Source organism: Rhinolophus ferrumequinum, chromosome 2 (genome assembly GCF_004115265.2).
Source record: "Rhinolophus ferrumequinum isolate MPI-CBG mRhiFer1 chromosome 2, mRhiFer1_v1.p, whole genome shotgun sequence".
NCBI classification, from domain to species: domain Eukaryota; kingdom Metazoa; phylum Chordata; class Mammalia; order Chiroptera; family Rhinolophidae; genus Rhinolophus; species Rhinolophus ferrumequinum.
Genome location: NC_046285.1, coordinates 106,605,524 through 106,627,619, shown reverse-complemented (window position 1 = coordinate 106,627,619; position 22,096 = coordinate 106,605,524). Strand labels below are relative to the sequence as shown.

The 22,096-nt window shown below is 50.9% G+C and overlaps 1 protein-coding gene across 5 annotated transcripts in view; it reads right to left on the bottom strand.

Moving 5' to 3' along the window:
- Window positions 1–9,603: 9,603 nt before the first annotated feature.
- PDE9A (phosphodiesterase 9A) overlaps window positions 9,604–22,096 on the bottom strand; it is a 97,065-nt gene continuing 84,572 nt past the window's right edge. For 2 of the 5 annotated variants that reach the window (XM_033126982.1, XM_033126987.1), the window contains 7 exons: window positions 21,703–21,859; window positions 17,244–17,357; window positions 14,724–14,828; window positions 13,723–13,851; window positions 12,290–12,385; window positions 10,664–10,739; window positions 9,619–9,795 (listed from right to left, as the gene is read on the bottom strand). In XM_033126982.1, coding sequence (XP_032982873.1) covers window positions 9,782–9,795; window positions 10,664–10,739; window positions 12,290–12,385; window positions 13,723–13,851; window positions 14,724–14,828; window positions 17,244–17,357; window positions 21,703–21,859 — 691 coding nt within the window. In that variant the 3' untranslated portion in view covers window positions 9,619–9,781. Of the gene's footprint in view, window positions 9,796–10,663; window positions 10,740–12,289; window positions 12,386–13,722; window positions 13,852–14,723; window positions 14,829–17,243; window positions 17,358–21,702; window positions 21,860–22,096 lie in introns of all 5 variants that reach the window. The other 3 variants (XM_033126984.1, XM_033126981.1, XM_033126980.1) reach the window with 3 other exon arrangements.

Sequence of the window (22,096 nt, the reverse complement as noted above, 5' to 3'; positions counted from 1 at the left end):
GAAAGAGGGAACATCCTACAGACCTTGCAGACATAAAAAGGCTAATAAGAGAATACTTTGAGTAATTCCACATATATACATTTTACAACTTAGATGAAATGGACCAATTCTTTGAAAAGTACAAACTAGCAAACTCACCTATTACGAAATAGATAATTTGAATCGCTCTATGACTATTAAGGAAATTGAATCAGTAATTAAAACACTCTCCCCCCTTAATTAAAATACTCCCCCCCAAAAAAAGAGATTCCCAGGCTCAGATGTTTTCACTGGAGAATTCTTCCAGGCTTTCAAAGAAGAATTAACACCATTTCTACACAACCTCTTGCAGAAAGTAGAAGAGAAGGGAGCACTTTCCAATTCATTTTATGAAGCCAGTATAACTCTCATACCAAAATCAGGCGAAGTTGCCAAAAACACTACCTTTTATTTTCCAAAAGAGAAAAACTACATATGAATATCCCTTATGAATATAGATGCAAAAGTCCTTAACAAAATATTAGCAAATGGAATTCAGCAATCTACAGAAAGAATTAATCACTGTGACAAAGTGGAGTTTATTTCAGGGATGCAAAGCTGGGTCAATATTCAAAAACAGGGGCAGCCTATCTGCTCAGTGGTGAGCGTGCAGTGCTTATAACGCCAACATTGCCGGTTCGATTCCCACATGGGCCAGTGAGCTGCGCCCTCCACAACTAGACTGAAAACAACGAATTGACTTGGAACTGATGGGTCCTGGAAAAACAGTGTTCTCCAGTATCCCCCAATAAAAATTAACAAAACAAAACAAAACAAAAAACAACAAAACTAATCAACGTAAACCTGCCACTTTAAAGAAGAAAAAATCATGATTATATCAATCAATTCATAAAAAGGATTTGACAAAATATGACACCCATTCATTGTAAAATTTCTCAGAAACACAAAAATAGAGGGGAACCTCCTTAAGGTGATAAAGAACATTTGCAAAACTTGCTTCATAGTGAAAGACTGAGGGATTTCCCCCCTAAGATCAGGAACAAGGCCGGACGTTCGGTCTCACCTCTCTCATTCAAAATCGTGCTGGACATTCTAGACAGTGCAATAAGGCAAGGAAAGGAAACAGAAGGCATGCAGGTCAGGAGGAAGAATTAAAACTGCCCCTGTTTGCTATGAGATGATTGTCTACATGAGAAACACCACGGAACTTACCCCCAAAAAATTCCTAGAACTAGTAAAGGAGTTAATCAAGGTCATAGGATACAAGATCAATACACAAAAATTATATTTCTATAGACTGGCAACACACATATGGACACTAATAAAAATACAATGCCATTTATAATCACTAAAACAAAAAGAAATACTTCATTGTGAACCTAATAAAATAGGACTTGTATGCTGAAAACCACAAAATACTGATGAAAGAAATACAGATCTGAATAAATGGAGAGATTTACCATGTTCATGGATTGGAAGACTCAACATAGTAAAGATGTCAATTCTCCCAAAATTGAAATACATGTTTAATGTCATTTCTATTAAAACCCCAGCAAGATTTTATAGATACAGAAAAGATTATTCTGAAATTTATATGGAAAGGTAAAGAAACTAGAATAACTATTTCTTGAAAAAAGAAGATAAGATAGGAGAAATCAGTCAACCTGATTTTACGAACTATTATGTAGCTACAGTGATCAAACTGTGTGATATTATAGAAGGACAGACAGAGAGATCAGTGAAGAGCACAACAGGGAACCCAGAAATAGACCCACGCAAATATGTCCAACTGATTTTTGACCAATGTGCAAAAGCAGTTCAATGGAGGAAGGACAGCCTTTTCAACACATGGTACATCCAGAGGCAAAAAGCTGAACCTCATCCTAGACCTCACACTTTGTATAAAAGTTAACTCAAGGTGGACTGTGGATTAAAATGCAAAACTATGAGATTTTTAGAAAAGAAAAGAAAAGGAAAGAAAATCTTCAGGAACTAGAGTTAGGCAGATAGTTTTTAGACCTGACACCACAAGTAAGATTGTTAAAAGGAAAAGTTGATACAATGGATTTTATCAAAATTAAAAATGTTTGCTCGGTGAAAGATACCATAAGAGAATGAAACGACAAGCTACAGACTGGGAGAAAATATTTGCGAACCACACATCTACGGAGGACTGGTATCTAAAATATACGAAGAACTTCCAAAACTCAGCAGTAAAAAAAAGTAAAACAGTAACAAAAAAACCCCAAACACACATTTTACCACTGAGGATATGTAGATTACATCTTTTCAGACATTCAACATCTTAGTCACCATGCAAATCAAAGCCACATGGGCTATTATGGCACACCTATCAGAATGGCTAAAATAAAACAGTGAAAACACCAAAAATGAATGAAAGTGTGGAGAAACTGGATCATTCGTACATTGCTGGTGGGAAAGTAAAATGGCATAGCCACTCTGGAAAATGGTTTGACAGCTTCTTTAGCAAGTAAACAAACAATTGCCCCGTCACCTAGTGAGTACACGGGTGGGCATGCATCTGGAGAGATGAGAGGTCATATCCATACGATACTCCTTGGTGACTGTTCGTGGCAGCCTTATTCAGACAGCCCCAAACTGGAATCAGCTCAGATGCCTTTCAGCTGGTAAGTGGCTAAACCCATGGTCCACCCACACTCTAGAACACTACGCAGCAATAAAACGGAAGAGATTCCTGATCCACAGGAAGTTCCAGAGAATGATGCTGAAGGAAAAAGCCAATCACCAAAAGGTCATATATTGTGTGACTTCATTAATGGAACACCCTTGAAATGATAAAATTACAGAATGGAGAGGAGAGTGGTGGTTGGTGGGGGTTAAGGTGGGGCTGGGTGGGAGGAAAGAAGGTGTGGCCATAAGAGGGCAGCTGAGGGACCGTGCGCGGATGGCACCGTCTGTGTCTGGACGTATCAGTGTCCACATCCTTCATGTGATACTAAACTAGAGTCGTGCGAGATGTCACCACTGGGGGTCTGGGTAGAGGCCACATAGGAGCTCTCTTACTGCTGCAAGGGAAGCTATAATTATTCAAAATAAAAGTTCAATTTAAAAAAATGATCATTTTCTTGGTTGTAACATGAGACCCATCGAAGAGAGTTTAATTTCTTAGACTTGCACATGTTTCCTGAGCATCCCAGGGCTGTGAGAACTCTCCTGTTCTGCAAACCACTTCCAAACCCTTTTGGCCCTTCCAGGTACTGCTGATCCAGCCCAGCCCTGGCAGCCCAGGCAGGTCTCAGACTTGGGCACGAAAATGGGAGTCTGACAAGGGTCACTCTGGAGAAAACAGTTCTCTTGTTGGCCCTGCATGGTGCTTTCTAGATTTGGGTATGGTGGGGACATTCTATGAGTCGGGAGGGTGTCCCAGGGTAGGGATTTAAAAGAACAGCTCCCCAAGAAGCAGTGCTTGTTAGAGGTGATCAATTGCCCTGGGGGCAAGCAGTCTCTCCTCATCCTCCTTGTGGGCACAGCAGGTGATAAACGGTTTCACCGATAAATAAGATATGCAGACCTCATGGGTTTGCATGACCGCACACTTCTCCCCAGGGGCCGCTTGACACCGCCAGCTCCTCATTTGTCAGCAGCGGTTGGTGACAACTGTGCAAGGACGGGTGACAACAGTTTCTGATAGAACTGCTTGCAGCAGCAAAGGGCTGCTTTTGCCACTGAAAGGACCCTTGCTGATCAGGAAAAAAACAATACCCTTTTCCCTTTCTGCAATAATATTCGCCCTCCCCCATCTCCTTCTTTATGCCCATTGATTTCTGAACAAAGCAGTTGCATTTTTCCTAAAGAAAGACACTGAGAATCTATGTAGTTGAAGTAGTGGACAGTGGTTCGGCACAGCTATGTGGGGATCATAGAACCCCACAGGCTTTCTCCCTGGGGGCGCTTGTAAAATCCTATCAGAAGTGAGTGGTGTGTGTGTGTGTGTGTATGTGTGGAGGGGAGCTGCCACTCCCTGCGTCTTATTTCCTATTTCTCTTTGTCACTCAGCTGTCATGGGGGGTCTTAGCTCCCGTTCCCCGTTCCCCGCATAAGAACGCAGGATATGGTGAAGCCAAAAAGGAACACCCACGGAGCCATAGGTAGGGGAGTCATACCGCTACATTCTCGCTGGCGGCTGGGTTGGAGACACAGGAAGCAGGAGCCACACGATCCACAATCTGCCGTCTGCTTCTCTGGCAACCAACCCCACTTGCTAACTGCAATCTGCGCTTGCTAGCTCAGCCACGGCAGTTCTATCAGTGGCCAGCGGCTAACTGGTTACAGCTGACGGCCAACTAGTCACAGCTGACGGCCATCTACTACCCAAGCCAGCACCTTTCCCCTCGAGGCTGAGAGCCTGGAAACTGCTCTCTGGGGCTCTGTCCCCACACTTTTCCAAGCTTCCTTTAAGTCAATTTTAATGCAATGCTAACGGTAGTAACCCTTTCAGCTGAAAACATGAGCACTAAACCCACTAATTTTACGAGGTTAGCTGTATAAACAGTCCAAGTATTTGCCATTTAATAGTTCGTTCACTCATCTGCTCATTCATTCATTCATTCATTCATGCGTTCATCAAGCATGCTTGAGCACTTCCTGCCCACACCAGGCTGGGCACCAAGAAGGCAGAGAATTTACCGTCCCTCGAGTTTACTGGTGCCCACCCTCATCCACCCCAGCTTGCTCCGGGATTTTCTTGCAATCCCGATGGAGGCAGCTCATCTGTCAGGGGTCAGCTGTTTAAATGAAGATGTAAAAAAAAAATTTTTTTGGGGGGAACAGTGTGTTTTTCCAGGACCCCTCAGCTCCAGGTCAAGTCATTGTTTTCAGTCTAGTTGTGGAGGGCGCAGCTCACTGGCCCATGTGGGAATCGAACCGGCAATATTGGTGTTATGGGCACTGCTCTCTAACCACTGAGCAAACCAGCTGCCCCAAGATTTTTTTTAAAGCTTCCTAATCCTTACTGGATGTTTTGCAATTACAACTCATGTGCTGACGTGACCCTGGTGGGATGTCTGTCTGTCGGACACATTTGTGCCTATCAGGTGGGGGAGGCTTCCAGCTTCATGGGCAAGGTTAGGTTTTGCAGGTGCCTGATAGAAGGAAAACATGAGGCTGTTATTTAATGGACAAGTTCAACCACCAGGCTGATTCCCACAAACTCCTCCCTGACTCTCACCCGGTTCAAGTGGCACGATTGAGTCTGAGTAATTAAACACCTAATTATGACCATCAGTGGCTGATTCAATCAAGCCCCAAACACCTGCCCCCTAATCATTCAGGTCAGCCCGGAAGGACCCCAGATGTCCCCAGGCCCTGGGGAGCGTTAGGACAGCAGAGCAGCCTGGGGTCTCCAGGAGTGACTGCGGGATGAACCAAAGTGTGGCTGCTTTTTCCTTTATGGGGTGGGGTTTCTCCAACAGTAAATAAAAAGAAAAACAGTGTCGCCTGCTTGTAGGTTAGAAACGTGACTGTCGCACTGGCGTGGCCGCCATGTACAGGGACTGTGTTCACAGCCTCTCGTCTGCGACCTGGTCTGACCTCTGAGTCTCAGGCCATCGGTGCTGCTTTTGGGGCCAGGAGAGCCCCTCAAAATACAGTGTTGTCCATGGACGCCTTCCGATTAAAAAGTGGCTCATGTTCATTGCGGAAGGTGTGGCAAGTTCGCCAGAAAATCATCCCTTTAACTTCATCCCGTGTAACTTCAGAAATACGCTTCCGTGAAATACCTGTTGTTGACATTTTTTTCTCCAACAAAATCAGGATCGGACTGTATAGACTATTTTGTGTCCACTTTGCTCCATCTAACATCATCTAATGAACATTTTGCAATGAAATGTAATGCCCTGGAAACACGGTGTTTGCTTTGGCTGCAGCCTGTTGCACCCTACGGACGTGCTGGTTTACTTGGTATTTCTCCCACCTGTAAGACGCCGTGACTATTACCTTGGAGTTAGTGCCTGAAAACGCCAAATACGCTTTGAACTTCTCAGAACATGGAGTGACTCTGCTCTCCCATCATTTTGAAGGTCAAATATGACACTTCCCATGAACCCTTAGGGGCTGCAGGCCATGTCCTCCTCTTGAAGAATATTTGAATGATGTGCCTTCTGCAAGTTTATCGTTTCAACATTCTTTGCAGTTTTGTTAGACACCTCTGAGCTTGGTGCAATGACTACATATAAAATCTGGCGAGGCAAAACAATAGCAGAGGTAAGAAAATCATCTTTTACCCACTCACAGGCGGGCAGGTGGAGCGCAGTGCTTTCCCTGACTTCCCGTGGTCGGGACAAGTGGATCCCACCCACACTGGGGGACAGCTGACAACGGAGTCCACAGCGGGTCTGGGGCAGTTGGCTCCAAAGACCACACAGACGCCTTCAAGAGCTTTATAAGCTGAGCAACTTCGACGGCGGTTCTAGGATCACGGCCTCAGAACGTCACCAGCGTTTCAGCTGCTCTCCACCGGGTTGGCGGGCGGCACTCGTCCACTCCTGAAGTCAGGTAACTCTTGGAAAGCCGAGAATGGGGGTCGGTGCCTTGTGGGGTAGAGGAGTCAAAACAGGCCTCTAGAGGAGCTTGAAGAATGACTACAGCTGTGTTTTAAGCCACGGTCTTCCTTGCTCTGGTAGATGACAAAAAATGGCCATAAGTACTTTGTCGCTGCTATCGTGGAGTCTATTTTCCCACCCCTTAAGTCCAGGCTTCACCGAGTGACGTGCTGTGGCTCCCAGGATGTAACAAGCGTGCTGCACAGCAGGACTTGCATAGTGACGGAGCAGGGGGGCTTACGCTGGCGTTGCTGGGACGTTGCCACCAGGGGAATGAACCATGTTGTCCTGCCACACGGTCACACACTTGTGGCTGAAATTCCAGCTGACATCAACCGACTTCCAGACACGTAGGTGACACCATCCAGAGCAACAGCTCCAGCGGGGCCGGACCAGACGAACGGTCCTGCCCTGTCAACCCACAAACCATGAGAAATAATACGCGTCATTGCTCCAGGTCACTAAGTTCTAGGGAGGCTAACTGACACACTCCACAGCCAGGGGGCTGAAGGCAAGACTCCAGCTTTCGGTGTGACCGAGCAGATGATCATGCTCTGTCCTCCTGGATTGACCTTTCTACCACCCTTTTCCTTCTGACCCATTTCTATCGGTTCTCCCTATTGACTCACTTGGCCCCCAGTGCCCGGTCCTCTCTGAGAGACCCCACCTGCCCTTCTCTGTGTCTGCCTCGTACTCTGAGCCTGCCATTATTCTTTTCCCACAGTTGCCTGCCTCCTGCCTTCCTCACAGCCTGGCTCATTTGGGGAAGTCTGAACAAAAGAAAATATCCCCAAATAACGGGGCCACAGCCCTCCCCAAGGCAGGAGCTGTTGGTCAGTGATGGCCTCTGCAAGGATGCCGGGGGCCACGGACCGATGGGGACAGACAGGCTTCTGAGGGACCTGACGCTGGTGGAGAGCTGAGCGCCGGGTTTAATGCTCCCCACGGCCCGAGGGTAGCAATCGACAGACGGGAAGGCTGAGACTATGATGCTGTTTTAGCATCGCTCTGAGAGGGTCCTAACTCCTGGCACCTATGGCTGGGAGCTTATTTGGAAACAGGGTCTTTGCAGATGTCATTGAGTTGGGGCCAGATGGATTAGAGTGAGCCCCGAATCCAATGACTGGTGTCCTGCTAAGAAGAAGGAAATCTGGACACAGAGACACACAGGGGAGGAGTCCACGTGGCAGCGGAGGCAGAGATTGGGGGGAGGTGGCCATAAGCCAAGGACCCCCAGGGATTGCTGCAGTCAGCAGGATTGGGACGAGGTGATGACGGACCCTCCCCGGGAGCCCTCAGAGGGCCCTGCTGACACCTGGATTTTGGATTTCTGGCCTCCAGAACTGGGAGAGGATAAAGTTCTGTTGTCTGAAGCCACCAGGCTTGTGGTGCTTTGTTACGGCGGCCACAGGACACTAATACAGGAGGTGTGTACTCACATAATCGGCGAGGAGAAAAATCCAGAAGCAGGCAACCCCCGTCCTGCTAGACTTTCCAGAACAGGTGGCCTCTGGATGACCCTCCTTTCTTGGGGCAGAAACTGGGCAGCACGGGGGGAAAGGAGCAGCCTTGCCTGGAGGCCAGGCGAGGGGATGCCTGCCAGGGACCCCATTCAGGATGGATGGGTCTGTCCAGGCGAGCAGGCCATACACGAACAGGAGGAACATTTCTGTGAGGTCCTTCCCCACCGGTAAACGGTGGTCGGCATACTACATATGCTAGGTTGGTGGGCAGGCTTGGTGCCTGGAGCCAGCGGACGACTCCATAGCCCTGGGCGCCGTGTGCCAGGCTGCCAGCCACTTCCTCCAGGTCGATTAGCACCCAGGGGACACACGTCAGCTACTTCTCAGGTGTCCAGGCACCCACCACAGCAGTGAGAACAGGCAGACCGGTCAGCACACCACACGGCTTAACCTTTCCTTCTGCCCCATTGTAACCGGCACGCCGGATGCACTGTCAATGTTTTGTAAAATTACTTTTAAGGGAAATGGCAGACATTCCTGCAGAGCTCTCATGGCCACGAGAAATGGTCAGCTGCTGGATGCCACGTCTCGCTCGCTGCTCCGCGAGGAACCTGCTGTCCACCTCTGCCACCTCTCCCTCACACCTGTCACTTTGTTCCTTAGCGAAGCCCAAGTGTTCCTTGTTTTCTCCTGTTCGGTCTGAGGAACCGAGCCAAGGATGAACGCCTGCCATCCTTTTAACTTCCTTTCTCTCGGGGGGCAGGGAGCCTTGATGAGTCATAAATGTACACACACACACACACACACACACACACACACACACTCAGTGTCCCTGTCCCCCCGCCCCCACCACACACTGCAGGATGCTGTTTTTTCTCTGACATGATTCTTTGGGTTAGCGACCACAACTCAGATGCACCCATTCGGCAAATGTCTGAGCTCCTAAAACGTGCCAGTCCCCGGGGTCGGCCCTGGGGTGCACGGGGTCCTGGGAAATTGCTTTTTGCTGGGTGCCCAGCTATCCCATGAAAAAGCTGGGTACAGCCTTCCTTTGTGGGCTCAGTGCCACCCAGAAAGTCCCCAGTGCTTGTCCCTAAAACAAAGGCAGGAAGAAAAGGGCAGCTTTCTCCCCGAGGCAGATGCCCTCAACCGCACTGAGGCACCCCGGCTCCTTTTGTCACCTGCGAGGTAAATGTGCAGTTCCCACCCCCCAGGAAACGGGTGCCCTGCGGTAAGTCTGCGTCCCACGGGGACACGCGCTGCCTCCAGGGTGACCGGGCGGCCTCAGCTCCCCACCAATGGCCCCCTTGCAGCTCACAAACACAGGACACGCACGTCCTCGCGTCCCGGGCACTGGTCTGACGTTTAATGTGGCGTTTACACGGATGCACGTGTCACGTCCCCCTGGGCAGGCGCCTTGGAGTACATCTGTGGAAAAGCAGAGCGTCCCTGTCTCCACGCGAGGACGGACGGAGGACGTCTGGGGTTTATCACATGCACAAGTCCACCAAAGAAAAAGTACAGTACCCATTTCTGTATAAGAATATATTATTTAAAAGGCAGTTTAAAAATAAAAATTATGTACAGCATCATGAATTCTTTTTTTTTTTTTTTTTTTTTTTTGTATCACTGAACAAAATGATTCTTAGAAAACATGGTTGTGTGGTGCCAGGCGCTGGGGTCAGCTCATCCCCACATTGGCTTTCACAACGTCCGACTGGCGCCGGGTCCAGAACACCCGCGGACGCTCCACTTCCTTCAGGCATGGTCTGCTGGGAACGCAAAATGACAACTGGTTTGTTTCTGTTGGGGTTGAAATGTGCAGGCGATATTACAAATGTCATAGGATTAGACACAGACTATGTGTGAAAAATGAGGCATTGGACATATTGTTGGACACGTGTAGGCAAAATAAAACCATTTTGATCCCTCTTCCACGCCATTCAAAACTATGAGGTGACTTCAAAAGGAAAAGCCAGCATTTTCTAAGCGCTTCTTACACACCAGCCCTCTGCTCACTCACTGGCTGAAACCACCACAGAAATGGTCTCACTGCCTCTGCTTCAGAGATGACGGCTGAGGCTCAGAGAGGTTGAGACGCCTGCACCCATCACTCAGCTGGTAATCAGCAAAGCTGGCACTCAAAGCTTGCTTTGTGGGATGCGGCTGCCTCTGTGCCTCTTACACAACCCCGCCCAGTTTCTCGTGCTGGGCACCTAGAATGTGATACAAACTGAGACTCTCTCTAGTGACCCGTCAGACACCTGTGTGGTGTAACCTTATTATTCGGGGCGGATGGGCTGGTCTGCCTTCTGCACGGGCTGAAGGAAGGGCTCAAGCCAGCAAGTGGGCAGGGACGTGCTTACAGACATGCAGGCAAACGCTTTCTTGCTGAAAAGCTTTGAAAACCTGCTCTCCCTTATAAGTGGTACACGTGCTAATTATGGACCTTTTCCTATTAACTAATGCATGTCCCCATTCCTTCAGAGCCTAATTCTAATTGTTACAAGCAAGGAATAGAAGTTTCACTTATTTAAAAATATTCCGTATTCAGATTTCCTCCTTCCCTCTCTCCCCCCACAGATCCCTATTTTAGCCGGAATTACTGTATCACCGAGACTCAAGGTGGAAGATCGTTACCTTCACTTTTTTTCCCGTCTCGGCTTTTCTCCCTGGACTTGTCGGAGTCCCCACGTGTCAGGCCCTTCGTCTTCTTCTGCAACCAGGACAGAGCATAAAGAAGACACAAGTCAGGCTTCAGGGGACAGGAGGGAGTGCCTGCGTATCTGCTCAAGAGCTCCCTGTTGACCGAACGTTAAAATGTGGAGTCGAGACTGCCGCCTCCAACCTTGATGCGCCCAAACACACGCGTGTGAGCTTTGCAGACACAGCTGTACGCACGACCACCTGCCCTGTCATGGGGGCCTCACCCCCGAGGCTGCTGTCTGGCACTTGGACGACGAGCTCACACTGGCTGCAGTGGACACAGCCCCCAGTGGGTGCCCTGGCGGTGGCGAGCACGGACTCCATTGCCCCTGTGCCTTTGCTGGTCTGTCCTTTCTGGGATCAGGAAGGCACCTGGAGGATCTCAGTGGCCCCCACTGGGCAGCGGGGCTGGGACTCGGACACATAACGCCTTTATCACGATGGCTTGCGGACAGCCGAGGACAGTCAGGGCCCCACAGTTCTCCTGGTGGGGACTCAGCCAGGGGGACACCTCTTCTTATCTCTGTAGTATTTGCTCTTAGGCTGATGGAGTTTCTGGACCTGTCTGTGACCTTCTGGCAAAATCTAACTAGAGGGACAAGGATTTCCAGTCTGGACTGTCACTGGGCTCGGAGCATATATCGAGCACCTACAGTGTGTCGGGCAGTGTACACAAGGTAGGCGGAGGGAGACGATGTGCCTGGAAGACAGCGCGGCGCTCAGCTAGGTATGGTGGGAGTTCTTGGCAGTGAAGATGGGTAAGGACATTGCACGGGGCGGCCCTGGATAAAGTGAGTGGTGAGCAAGCAGTATTGTGGGGGCCCTGCAGGTTGGGGATGGTGGGACCAGCCAAGGCCAGATGGGGCGCAGCGTGTGGCAGCAGGGACATGGCTGCAGCTGCATGGGGCCCCTGGAGAGGGGGGTGGCAGAGTGGACCCAGGGAAGCCCAAATTCCAGGTGGCTGGAGGTCAGGCCAGCGAGGTCCTCAGGGGTCCCCAGAGGCAGGGGGCACACCCTGGGGACCTGCCAGACCAGCTCGTGGGGCTTTGTACCTTAGGAAAGCCTGTACCTTAGTTCTGAGCCTGTGAACTGCACCTTCTGAGAACAGTGTCCATCCCCAGAGCACCTGAAAGCCAGGCCCAGTCTGTCTCCCTGACCCCTGGGAGGGGCCGAGCAGCCACGGGTCAGGGTCTGTAGCCTGGAGCTAGGACGTGGGTAGAGGCTTCGCCCATGCTGGGGGAGCGTCTCTTTCCACCACTCTAATTGCTGAACAAGGTCAGCCCCGGGGCAGGAGGACGAGAGGGCCATCGTGGGGCCTGGGTGCTGCTCGGAGGGATCGGGAGGCTGTGGGTGCTGACACCCTCGGTCACATCTGGGCAGCACCCCATATCACACTAACTATATCCCATGCCTAATTGGATTGACCTGGCCTGGCTTTGGGCTGGGGACGAGGCCCTGTCCAGAGGGGCCGCCAGAGTGGTGCCAGCGTGTGGCGCGAGTCTGCCCGTGTCACCTGCTCGCCCTCGGAAGGTCACACTTTTCGGCCGCACAGCCGTTTACCTCTTTCATGGCGTCATCTATTTGCTTCAGTTCCTCATAACGGTCCCTGGATTCCCAAAGGGGCTGCAGCATGATCTCCTCAACCACAGGGAAGAGCTGGAGAGAGACAGATTCATTTAAACATTCCCCAGTTGAAGGCGACGGAAAACGTTTGGGAAAACGGGTGTCAGGTCCTGTGTCTCAGAGATCACACAGGAAATCTGCCTCCGTCCCAGTGGCGCTTCCGGAGCCCCCAGGGTCACGGCCTGCAGCCAAATCCAAGGTGACCGAGGTTCTGAAGTCCTTTGGTCAACGACTCCTGGAGCCCCTTTCACCTGCCGCTTGCCCACCCATCCCCAGGGTCCCTGCTGTCTCACGCTTTTCACAGGGACCTGGGAGAAGCCTCTGCCTCTTGCGTCCTTCTGGCTGTCCATGCTGCAGTCTCCCACTGTCCAAATGCCAAGCTCACTCACTAGGCCCCGACAGCCCCAGAGGCCGGAGGAGGGAGGCCATTCTCGAGGCTGCGTGCCTTTGATCTCCACTCACACCCGCCCGGCAGCCCGGTGGTGCAGCTCTGCCCTCCCTCCTGTCCACCTAGCGGACAGTCACTTGTCTCTGAGACTTGGCTCATCGGGGCTCCTCCCCGTGGAGCCTGGTGAACACCGCCCTCCAACACCCCCACTGCAGGGGCGGCCAGAACCCTGGAGTAGCCCCCGCTGGCCTGCAGTAAAGGCACCGCAGTTTGTGGAGGGAGGGAGGGAACGCTATGTGCAGGAAGGCAGCTCCCTATGTGCAGAGAAGGAACAGCGCCACGGGGTTTCAGGAAGGCTGTGCTGAGGCGGTTCTGGAAGGTTGGTGGAAGGCATGGAGTGGAGGCCGGAGCCCCAGGAGAAGGAAGGAAGGGCTCAGAGGGGAAGGGTGGAAGAAAGGCGAGAGCCAGGAGCTGTGGGCTGTCCTGCAAGACAGAAGAGCCAGGGCGGGGACCATGGCCCTGTGTTGGAGCAGTGGGGAGCCATGGAAGGTTCAGGAGAGAGGTGGGGACAGTCTGCTTCCTGGAGATGAACTTGGCTGTGTGCTGGGTGGAGTGGGGTGAGACAGGTGGGCACCGGTTTGCAGGTTCTCTGAAGGTGAAGGTGAGAGGAGCTGGCTGTGACCTGGGAGTGAGCGTGGGGGTAGTTCCGAGAGACGCTGTGGAAGGAGGTCTCCACGGGAGGCAGCAGGCTGGCCGGGGGGCCAAGGAAGGGGACGCTGAAGGCTCTGTGGCCGTGCTGCTGGGTGACAGCTCAGAGGAGCAGGAGGGGACGACATGCCGCTGTGAAAGTGGAGAGGGACTTCCGGGGGGTGTCAGGCAGGCAGCACAGCTCAAGGGAGTGCTTGTGTGAGCGTGTGCACGCACGTGTGCACATGTGTATTTCTCACTGTCGTGTCACCCAGGTGGGGTGACGGTCACTCACCTTGGTCACTGTTTCAAACATGGGGATCAGGACAAACTTGATGAACCCAATTTGGGCCGTGGCTTTGGTCACTTTGTCCCTGTCCATGAAAGGGGCCACGGGAAGGCCTTCTGACTTCTCGCGGTCGCTCTGTGGGGATGCAGCAGACGGCAACGTTAACGACAGAAAGAGCCATGGAAGCTGGGGGACTCTGAGGGGCACTGTCCTTCGAGGAAGAGAAAAATGAGCTAATACGCCACAACGCACCAAACCACTCTGCGTTACGTAAATCAGGATGAACAAGGAAGGACGATAATACCTTATGTGTTAACTGGGGCATCTGCTGGGCCACGCAGTGAGGACAGAGTGGAGGGGACAGGCAGAGGCTAATTAAGTGTGTCCCAGGGGTGCCCAGTGACAGAGGCGGCTTGTAGAGCACCTCCCGCCCGTGTTCTCTGGGGCTCATGAAGCCGTGGAGGTGAGAGGCTTAGCATCCTTTCTAGCGTTTTCGTTTGGCTGGCCTGGCTTTCTGTCTCCACGCTTCCACGGGCTACAACTGTAGGCTGACCTGCATGGTCCCCCCACCTGGGGGCCCCTCCTGCGGTTCTGTTTCTTGACCTTCAGGCACTGGCCTGCCGCCTCTGCCTCGAATAGTGGTAACAGGTGGCAGCTTTACAACCTCAGCGTTCACTTTTTATTTTATTGCTTTTGTTTTATTTTATTTTATTTTATTTACTTTTTATTTTATTAAGGAGGGTGCAGCTCACAGTGGCCTATGTGGGGATCGAACCAGCAACCTTGGTGTTATTAGCACCGCGCTCTAACCACCTGAGCTGACCGGCCATCCCCCTATTTCACTTTTGATGTGCACCTGCTCTGAAGGCTTTCTGGACGTTGGAGAAACTTCGATGGCCCTACGCTAGTCCCCCTTGGGACGTTCTGCAAGGTTCAGACATGGACCCTGTTTATGGGACTAAGAAGAGCGCTAGGAGGCTTGACTGCTGTGCATAAAATACTCTTACCTGCATAAAATACTCTTCCAATAAGCAGTCTACCCAAGGCTCTGCGACTTCCATCGGGCGCACCTCGTTAGAGATGTCACAGCATTTTATCAAAATCATCTTCAGCTGGAAGAAGACGTGTGGGGTCAGGCAGCTGAACACGGACCAGAACCCACTGCTACCTGGGCTGGACTGGGTGCCCCAAGAGGAGAAGCCGGCAGGTGGGCGGGGCTGGCCCCTCCACGGTGGGGCAGGGTCACCTGTGGTGGGTGCCCTGGCGGTCTGCATCTAGACGCTCAGCCTCACTGGGGAGAATGGGAGCGTCACTGCACCCCACAGGCTCAGAACCTTTCCTTGGAGGGGCCACGAGTTGTCGAATAGCCCATTTAACACACAGAAGTTCTGTCACACGAACTACACATTGTAAAGTTCAAAAGTATCTTCTTGATTGTGGAAGATACACAAAAGGCACAGAGCAGCATCGTGAGTGAGGGAGGGAGTGAAGAAATAAAGTGGAGTCATTCCAGTCAAGCTGCTGAATTACTAAAAATCAAATAGGTTGAGGCAGGAGGACACAGTTCTCTTCCTGTTCTCACGAGCCTGGAACTTACACTTGTGAAAATTCCAGTCCCATGTCGATGCCGGGACACACACCAGATCCCCACATAACCCTCCTGCTCTGAAGGTGCGGAACGTTCATGCATGTGGACCACTGGACATGACCAGGCCACCTGGCACCCATCCTCCAGACCGCCTGGCACCCATCCTCCAGACCGCCTGGCACCCATCCTCCAGACTGCCTGGCACCCATCCTCCAGACCGTCTGGCACCCATCCTCCAGACCGCCTGGCATCTGCCTGATACCATTAGGACTGATTCTGGGGCCAAGAAGGCAGGACTGATTCTTCTCGAGAATGTACCTTTTGCTGCCAGAACTCAGCTTTTCTTTCTTCTTTGGGACACTTCTGGGTTTTTGCTTAGCTGTGTTTCTGGTTTGCAAACCCTAAGACCCTTGAGTAAATCTTTATCACTTATTTGTAGCCAAAGCTTTCAGATACCTTTTGAGTTTGACACAGAAGCAGAGATTAAAAGGGTAATGAAGGTGGATAGTGCTGGGATCCCCTGAGAGACATGTTAGAAATACAGGGTGAAGGGGACCCTCGTGTGAAAGTAAGGAGGACATGGCTCCAGCACCCCAGCCCTCAAATGGGAATGGAATCGCAGTGTTGCCTGATGCCATGGGAGTCCATTGGGCAGAACTCGGACTCCTCCTGCCCCCTCCAGCCCAGAGTTAGCAAAACTGCACAAATGTCAGAGGTAGCATTGGCTTCTGCCATCTGCTCCCAAGCCCGGTGGCTTCCTTGTGTCAGCCGGAGCTCCCTGCCAGGTCCCCGTGCACCTTCTGCCTGTGTCCCCGGCTCAAGTCACTGTCTGCAGAGGCCTCCTCTTCCCTGCTTCTGATGCATGAGTGTGAGTCCTTCCAGGGCCTGCTCTGTTCCTCCTCTAGCTTCCTGGCCACCCCAGCCCCAGATGGTGGCCCCCACAGCACCTCCTGTGTGTGCTGTGTCCTGGCTGGGTGCATTTCTCGTCCTCCCAGGAGACCGACTCCCTCTCAGCCTGGCAAGGTTGGGCACATAGTGGGTCTTTCAGATGGCAACTTGTCAGGCCAGAGTGCTTCTACCTGAGCTAGCCAGGTGAGTGCCTTCGGGACTGGCTATAGAGGGCTAGCACCAGGCGGCCTTGCCTCGCTCCAGGCACAAATGACTGTCACCTGGAGTTGCCAGTGTTTGGGGTCACGGTGTTGGCTGCCATCAGGCTCTGGGGCTGACTCAGCATGGAGGTCCCCCTGGACACATGGACTGTGGGCCCCCAATCTGCCTGGGCTGGTCCTCCACGGGGGAGGGGCTGGGGAACGTGACTTAGCAAAGGACGGCTGTATTCAGCTCAATGTCTGGCACATTAGCCGAAACTCCAGGAGACGGCTGCCCTTTGGACCTTCCCTCCTCGCCCTGCCCTTCCCTCCTCGTTTCCTGGGAACTGAGCCAGGCCTGTCTCGTCTCCTCTGAGGAGTTGGGCGATTCAGGGCTCTGCCTGGCAGGCCTCTCAGGACGTTGCCCCCGACACCGGGTGTGGGGCCAGCCAGCGCACCACTGTCCTGGAGGCGGGTTTAGCAAGGGACTGGCCACTCGGTCCCTGAGTTGCCCGCCCGGAGGCTGGTATTCAGCGTGTTTTTCAGGGCTGTGCTATTAAGGAAGAGACCATTTTATTCTCAGGAAACCAGACAAGATGAATTTCTTTCACCCACTTATCACCTTCAAATAGAATGAGAAGGAGAATGGAAAAGGGAGGAGAGTTTTAGCAGGACAGGGGCCGGCCAGGCAGCTTTCCCGGAAGACTGGTGACTGAACACCAGCTCCGGTGACACCTCGCTCCAAGGTCGGGCTAGGAATTTTGGTTTTCTGGTTTGCAGTCTGAGCTGGAGGGGAGGATTCACTCACCGCACACCCCTCTCTGCCAAAGAGGTAAAACCAACGTACTTACAAGGGTTAGGTGCTCCTCGTTGCTGTAGTCGAAATTCTCCATTTTTTCTTTGAAGGAATCCACGATCTCTGCGTGCCTCGCCATGTCCGTGGCCAGGATCAACGTGATCATCCCCTGAGCAGTGAGAGAGCAAAGTGTTAACCCGCGGCAGCACCCCAACAATTCCTCAGCGAGCCCCGACTGTGTCCCGAGTCCTCTGCACATATCAGTTCATTTCGTTCTCGTGCCAACGCTGTGTGTGTGCCTCAAAATCACTGCCCTCATTTTTTTTTTTTTTTTTTTTTTTTTTTAGTTTTAATGTCTTTTCATTTTATTTTTCTAATCATTTTTTTTTTCTTTTTCTTTTTTTTTTTTTTTTTTAATTTATTGGGGTGACAATTGTTAGTAGAATTACATAGATTTCAGTTGTGCAATTCTGAATCACATCATCCATAAATCACACTGTGTGTTCACCACCCAGAGACAGCTCCCCTTCCATCACCGTACATTTGATCCCCCTCACCCTCATCCCCCACCCCCCAACCCCCTTACGCTCTGGTAACCACCAAATTACGTTCCCCAGATTAATTTTCAAACCCCGTGGCCATCCTGTGGTCACCGACTGCCCTCCAATCCCCTCACCCTCCCCCCCACCCCCCACTCCCCCCGCCCATCTAGCAACCCTCAGTTTTTCCTCATTGTCTCCCAGTTTCTGATTAGTTCATTCACTTATTCTTTTCTTTAGAATCCGCAAATAAGTGAGATCATATGGAACTTATCTTTCTCTGTCTGACTTATTTCACTTAACATAATGTTCTCTAGATCCATCCATGTTGTTGCAAATGGTAAGATTTCTTTCTTCCTTATGGCTGCATAATACTCCATTGTATAAATGTACCACAGTTTCTTAATCCAATCATCTACCGATGGGCATTTTGGTTGTTTCCATGTCTTAGCTATTGTGTATAGTGCTGCAATAAACATAGGAGTGCATAGAGATTTTTGAATTGAAGTTCTGGATTTCTCCGGATAGATACCTAGGAGTGGAATTACTGGATCATAAGGTAGTTCCATTTTCAGAATTTTGAGATACCTCCATACTGTTTTCCATAGCGGCTGCACCAGTCTGCAATCCCACCAACAGTGCACAAGCGTTCCCTTTTCTCCACATCCGCGCCAGCACTTGTTGTTTGTTGATTTATTGATGATAGCCATTCTGACTGGGGTGAGGTGGTATCTCATTGTGGTTTTTATTTGCATTTCTCTGATGGTTAGTGAGGTTGAGCATTTCTTCATATGTCTGTTTGCCATCTGAATGTCCTTTTCAGAAAAATGTCTCTTCAAGTCCTCTGCCCATTTTTTAATTGGATCGTTTGTTTCTTTGGAGTTGGGTTGAGTAAGTTTTCCATAGATTTGTGATATTAATCCCTTATCAGATATATCACTGGCAAATATCTTTTCCCATTCAGTAGGATCCCTTCTTGTTTTATTGATGGTTTCCTTTGCTGTGAAAAAACTTTTTAGTTTGATATAATCCCACATGTTTATTCTTTCTCTTAGTTCCCTCGCGCGAGGGTGTATATCAGTAAAAATCTTACTCCGGGTAATGTCTGAGAAGTTTCTTCCTATATTTTCTTCTAGGTATTTTATGGTTTCAGACCTTACATTTAAGTCTTTAAGCCATTTTGAATTTATTTTTGTATATGGTGTAAGGAGGTGGTCCAACTTCATTTTTTTGCATGTGTCTGTCCAGGTTTCCCAGCACCATTTATTGAATAGACTGTCATTACTCCATCGTACATTCTTGCTTCCATTATCGTAGATTAAATGGCCATATAGGCGTGGATTTATTTCTGGACTCTCTATTCTGTTCCATTGATCTATGTGTCTGTTTTTATGCCAGTACCATGCTGTTTTGATTACTGTAGCCTTGTAGTATAATTTGAAGTCAGGTATTGTTATACCTCCCACTTTGTTCTTATTCACTGCCCTCATTTTTAAGACAGAAACTGAGACTTGAAGAGGCTGGGGACCTGCCCAGGCCAGTGTGACAGTGGATGGCTGGGGTTCCAGCCCAGGTGGGTGCCGGGCTGTGTCCGTGGGGGCGCAGCAGCCACACCCAGGCCTGTCAGGACAAGTCACCTGTGGACGGCAGGCTCGGCCAAGGACAAATCTTTCCCTCAAGCCATAATCTGGTTTGTTCCTTCCAGATCTTGTTGGAGGTCAGTGACCGCTTTTCTATGGGCATATTTTCCTATTATCTAATCTGTATGTAATTATATGTGCATATACTGCTTGGGAATGATCAAAGTCTGATTATATATAGTAGCAATGTTGTAAATGAGGATACAATGAGTTTTTAAATATAAATGTTTTATTACCTTGCTAATTGAATATTGGTTTAGAAGAAGTGACATAATTCAAAACCATAACCAAATCTCCGTCCATCCACTTATCCACCCATCAATTCATCCATCATCCATCCATCCATCCATCCATCCATCCATCCATCCATCCACAACTCATCCACCCACCCACCTATTCCACAAACATTTATGGAACACACCTCTGGGCTGGGTTTGATGTTCGACCTCTCTAAGAAAATAAAACCACAAGCATCAAATGCAGAACTCCAATCAGTCAACGAAGATAATCTCAAATGTATTTTGGGGGGGTGGGGGGCCATGACTGGCATTTTGAATCGGGCAGTTTCCTTGTAATGATTTAACTGCAACAGCAAAGGATTTATGCCCATGAAGAGTTCACCCTCAAAATATTCAAGGACAAAGTATTATTAAAAATTGGGACACCTGATTTTACCCTCAGAAAAAGTCACATTTTAGCGTTAACATGTGTGAGGCAGGACAAGTGCTGGGTGACCCACGGCAGACAGCACAAGGACAATCCCGTCTGTGGGGTGCCTGCTCCTCCCGGTAGGCAGCTCCTTCCCGGTGGGGAGTGCTGGGAGGGGCTCCACCAGGCGGGCGAGTCACACCGAAGGGGGAATCAGCTGCTTTGATTCTCCTGGCCACTGGGCAGCCACCGGTCATCAGGATGCACCCCCTTCCCTACGTCAGGGAAAGGTTCCTGAGGGTGTATCAGAACCACCATGGTGGTGATGGTGGGGTTCCATAAACACGGGGAGAGGCCAGAAAGCCTGAGATAAGGGAGAGGATTGCATCGGGAGTCGGTGATTCAGTAATGCCAGTGATTAAGCATTTCGTTCTGAACTTCCTGGAAGCCTGGACAAGTGATGCTTTATGAAGCTGCTCTCTGATAAAGCGAAGCTTATCAGTTCTCCCGGGCGGAGGTGAGTTTTCCCAGCACTGGATTCTAGACCCTTTATGAGGTACATCTTGAAGCAAGGCCACGGAGACATCCAATGGGGGAGGTCTTCGTCCGTGAAGCGGCCAAATATGGGTCCCCAGACACTGCGATGGCTCCTGTCTGAGTGCCCTCAGTGCCACACGGACTAGGTGACATGTTCTGGAGTCTGAAACCAAGGTGTCGCAGGCAGGGCCTGCTCCCTCTATGGGCTCCAGGGGAGGGTCCCTCCTGCCTCTGCCCACTTCTCATGGCCCCAGGTGGTCCTTGGCCACATCACTGCAGTCTCTGCCTCTGCCATTACCTGGCCTTCTCCTCCATGTGTCTGTGTCTCTGCCTCTTCTGTCTCTCACAGGGACACTTGTCATTGGATGGAGGGCCGAGCTGCATAGTCCAAGCTAATCTTATCTAAGAGATCATACTTAAGTGCAACTGCAAAGACGCTTTCTCCAAATAAGGTCCTATTCACAGGGTCTGGGGCAGGAGGTGGACATACTTTTTTTGGGGGGCTACCATTTAACCTGCTACATTCTTCCAAGAGATCACCCTGATATCTTTCCTCCCCTGAAAACGTCAGGGGTGGAGCAGAGTCGTGTTCAGTGGGACCTCCTGTGTGGAAGGAGGGCATTATTTTTGGTGACTTGTGAGTGTCTGCCTCAGGACAGATCGCCGCTCTCACCTCTCCCAACGTTCCCCGAGGAGTAGTAAGGTTTCTTATGTGAAGTGAGCAAGTGCGGCCGACTGGGTCATGGTGACAGGGGACAGCAGCTGGGGGCTCGGGGACAGGGGTCAGGGCTGTTAGGTTGGATACAGCTGGTGTGTCTGCGTTCCCTGGGCAGTCACTTAACCTCCGGAAGCCTCTCCCCCCTGGGCCTCAAGACGGAGAAAAGACTGATCTCAAAGGTTAAGTTCAAGCGAGCATGTGAAGTACTAGGCAGTGGGATCCCACGTTCTCACGCCCTGGCTGTGCATCTCTTCCTGGAGTGCTGCTCGGCCTTGGAGGAGGTGGGAAGGCGGGCTGGTTCCCAGGACCCCTGGGGGGCACTGCTGTGACCAGGAGCTGCTGGGAGCCTCAGCCCCAGAGAGGGGGAGCTCTGGCGGCCGTGCTACCCAAGACACCCACCCTGTGCCGTCAGAATGCCCTCATCCCGCACACCTGTCTGATCTGCTTGAAGCCGTCTGGCTGCAGGTTGGAGAGGATGTTGCACTCGGGCTGTGCAAGGATCTGGAAGGCCACGGCGCAATGGTGGTTCTCCAGGGGTGAGATGTCATTGTAGCGAATGGCCAGCTCCGTGCGCGCGTTGATCTGGTACCTGGATGGGGGGAGGAGGGGAGCCTCAGGAGCCAAGCTCGGGGCACCAACGCCGAGCTGTACGGGGTGCCTGCAGGGGCCGGAGGACAAGTTGCCATGGGGCTGGTGAAACGACTGCACTGCTCGGTCCAGACACTCACTTCTCCTGGCTCCCTGCTGCCCCTCTCACTAGATAATCCCAAGTTGTCACAGCCCTACCGGGTACATACCACCAGTAAATCTCAACTTCTCCCTGTTA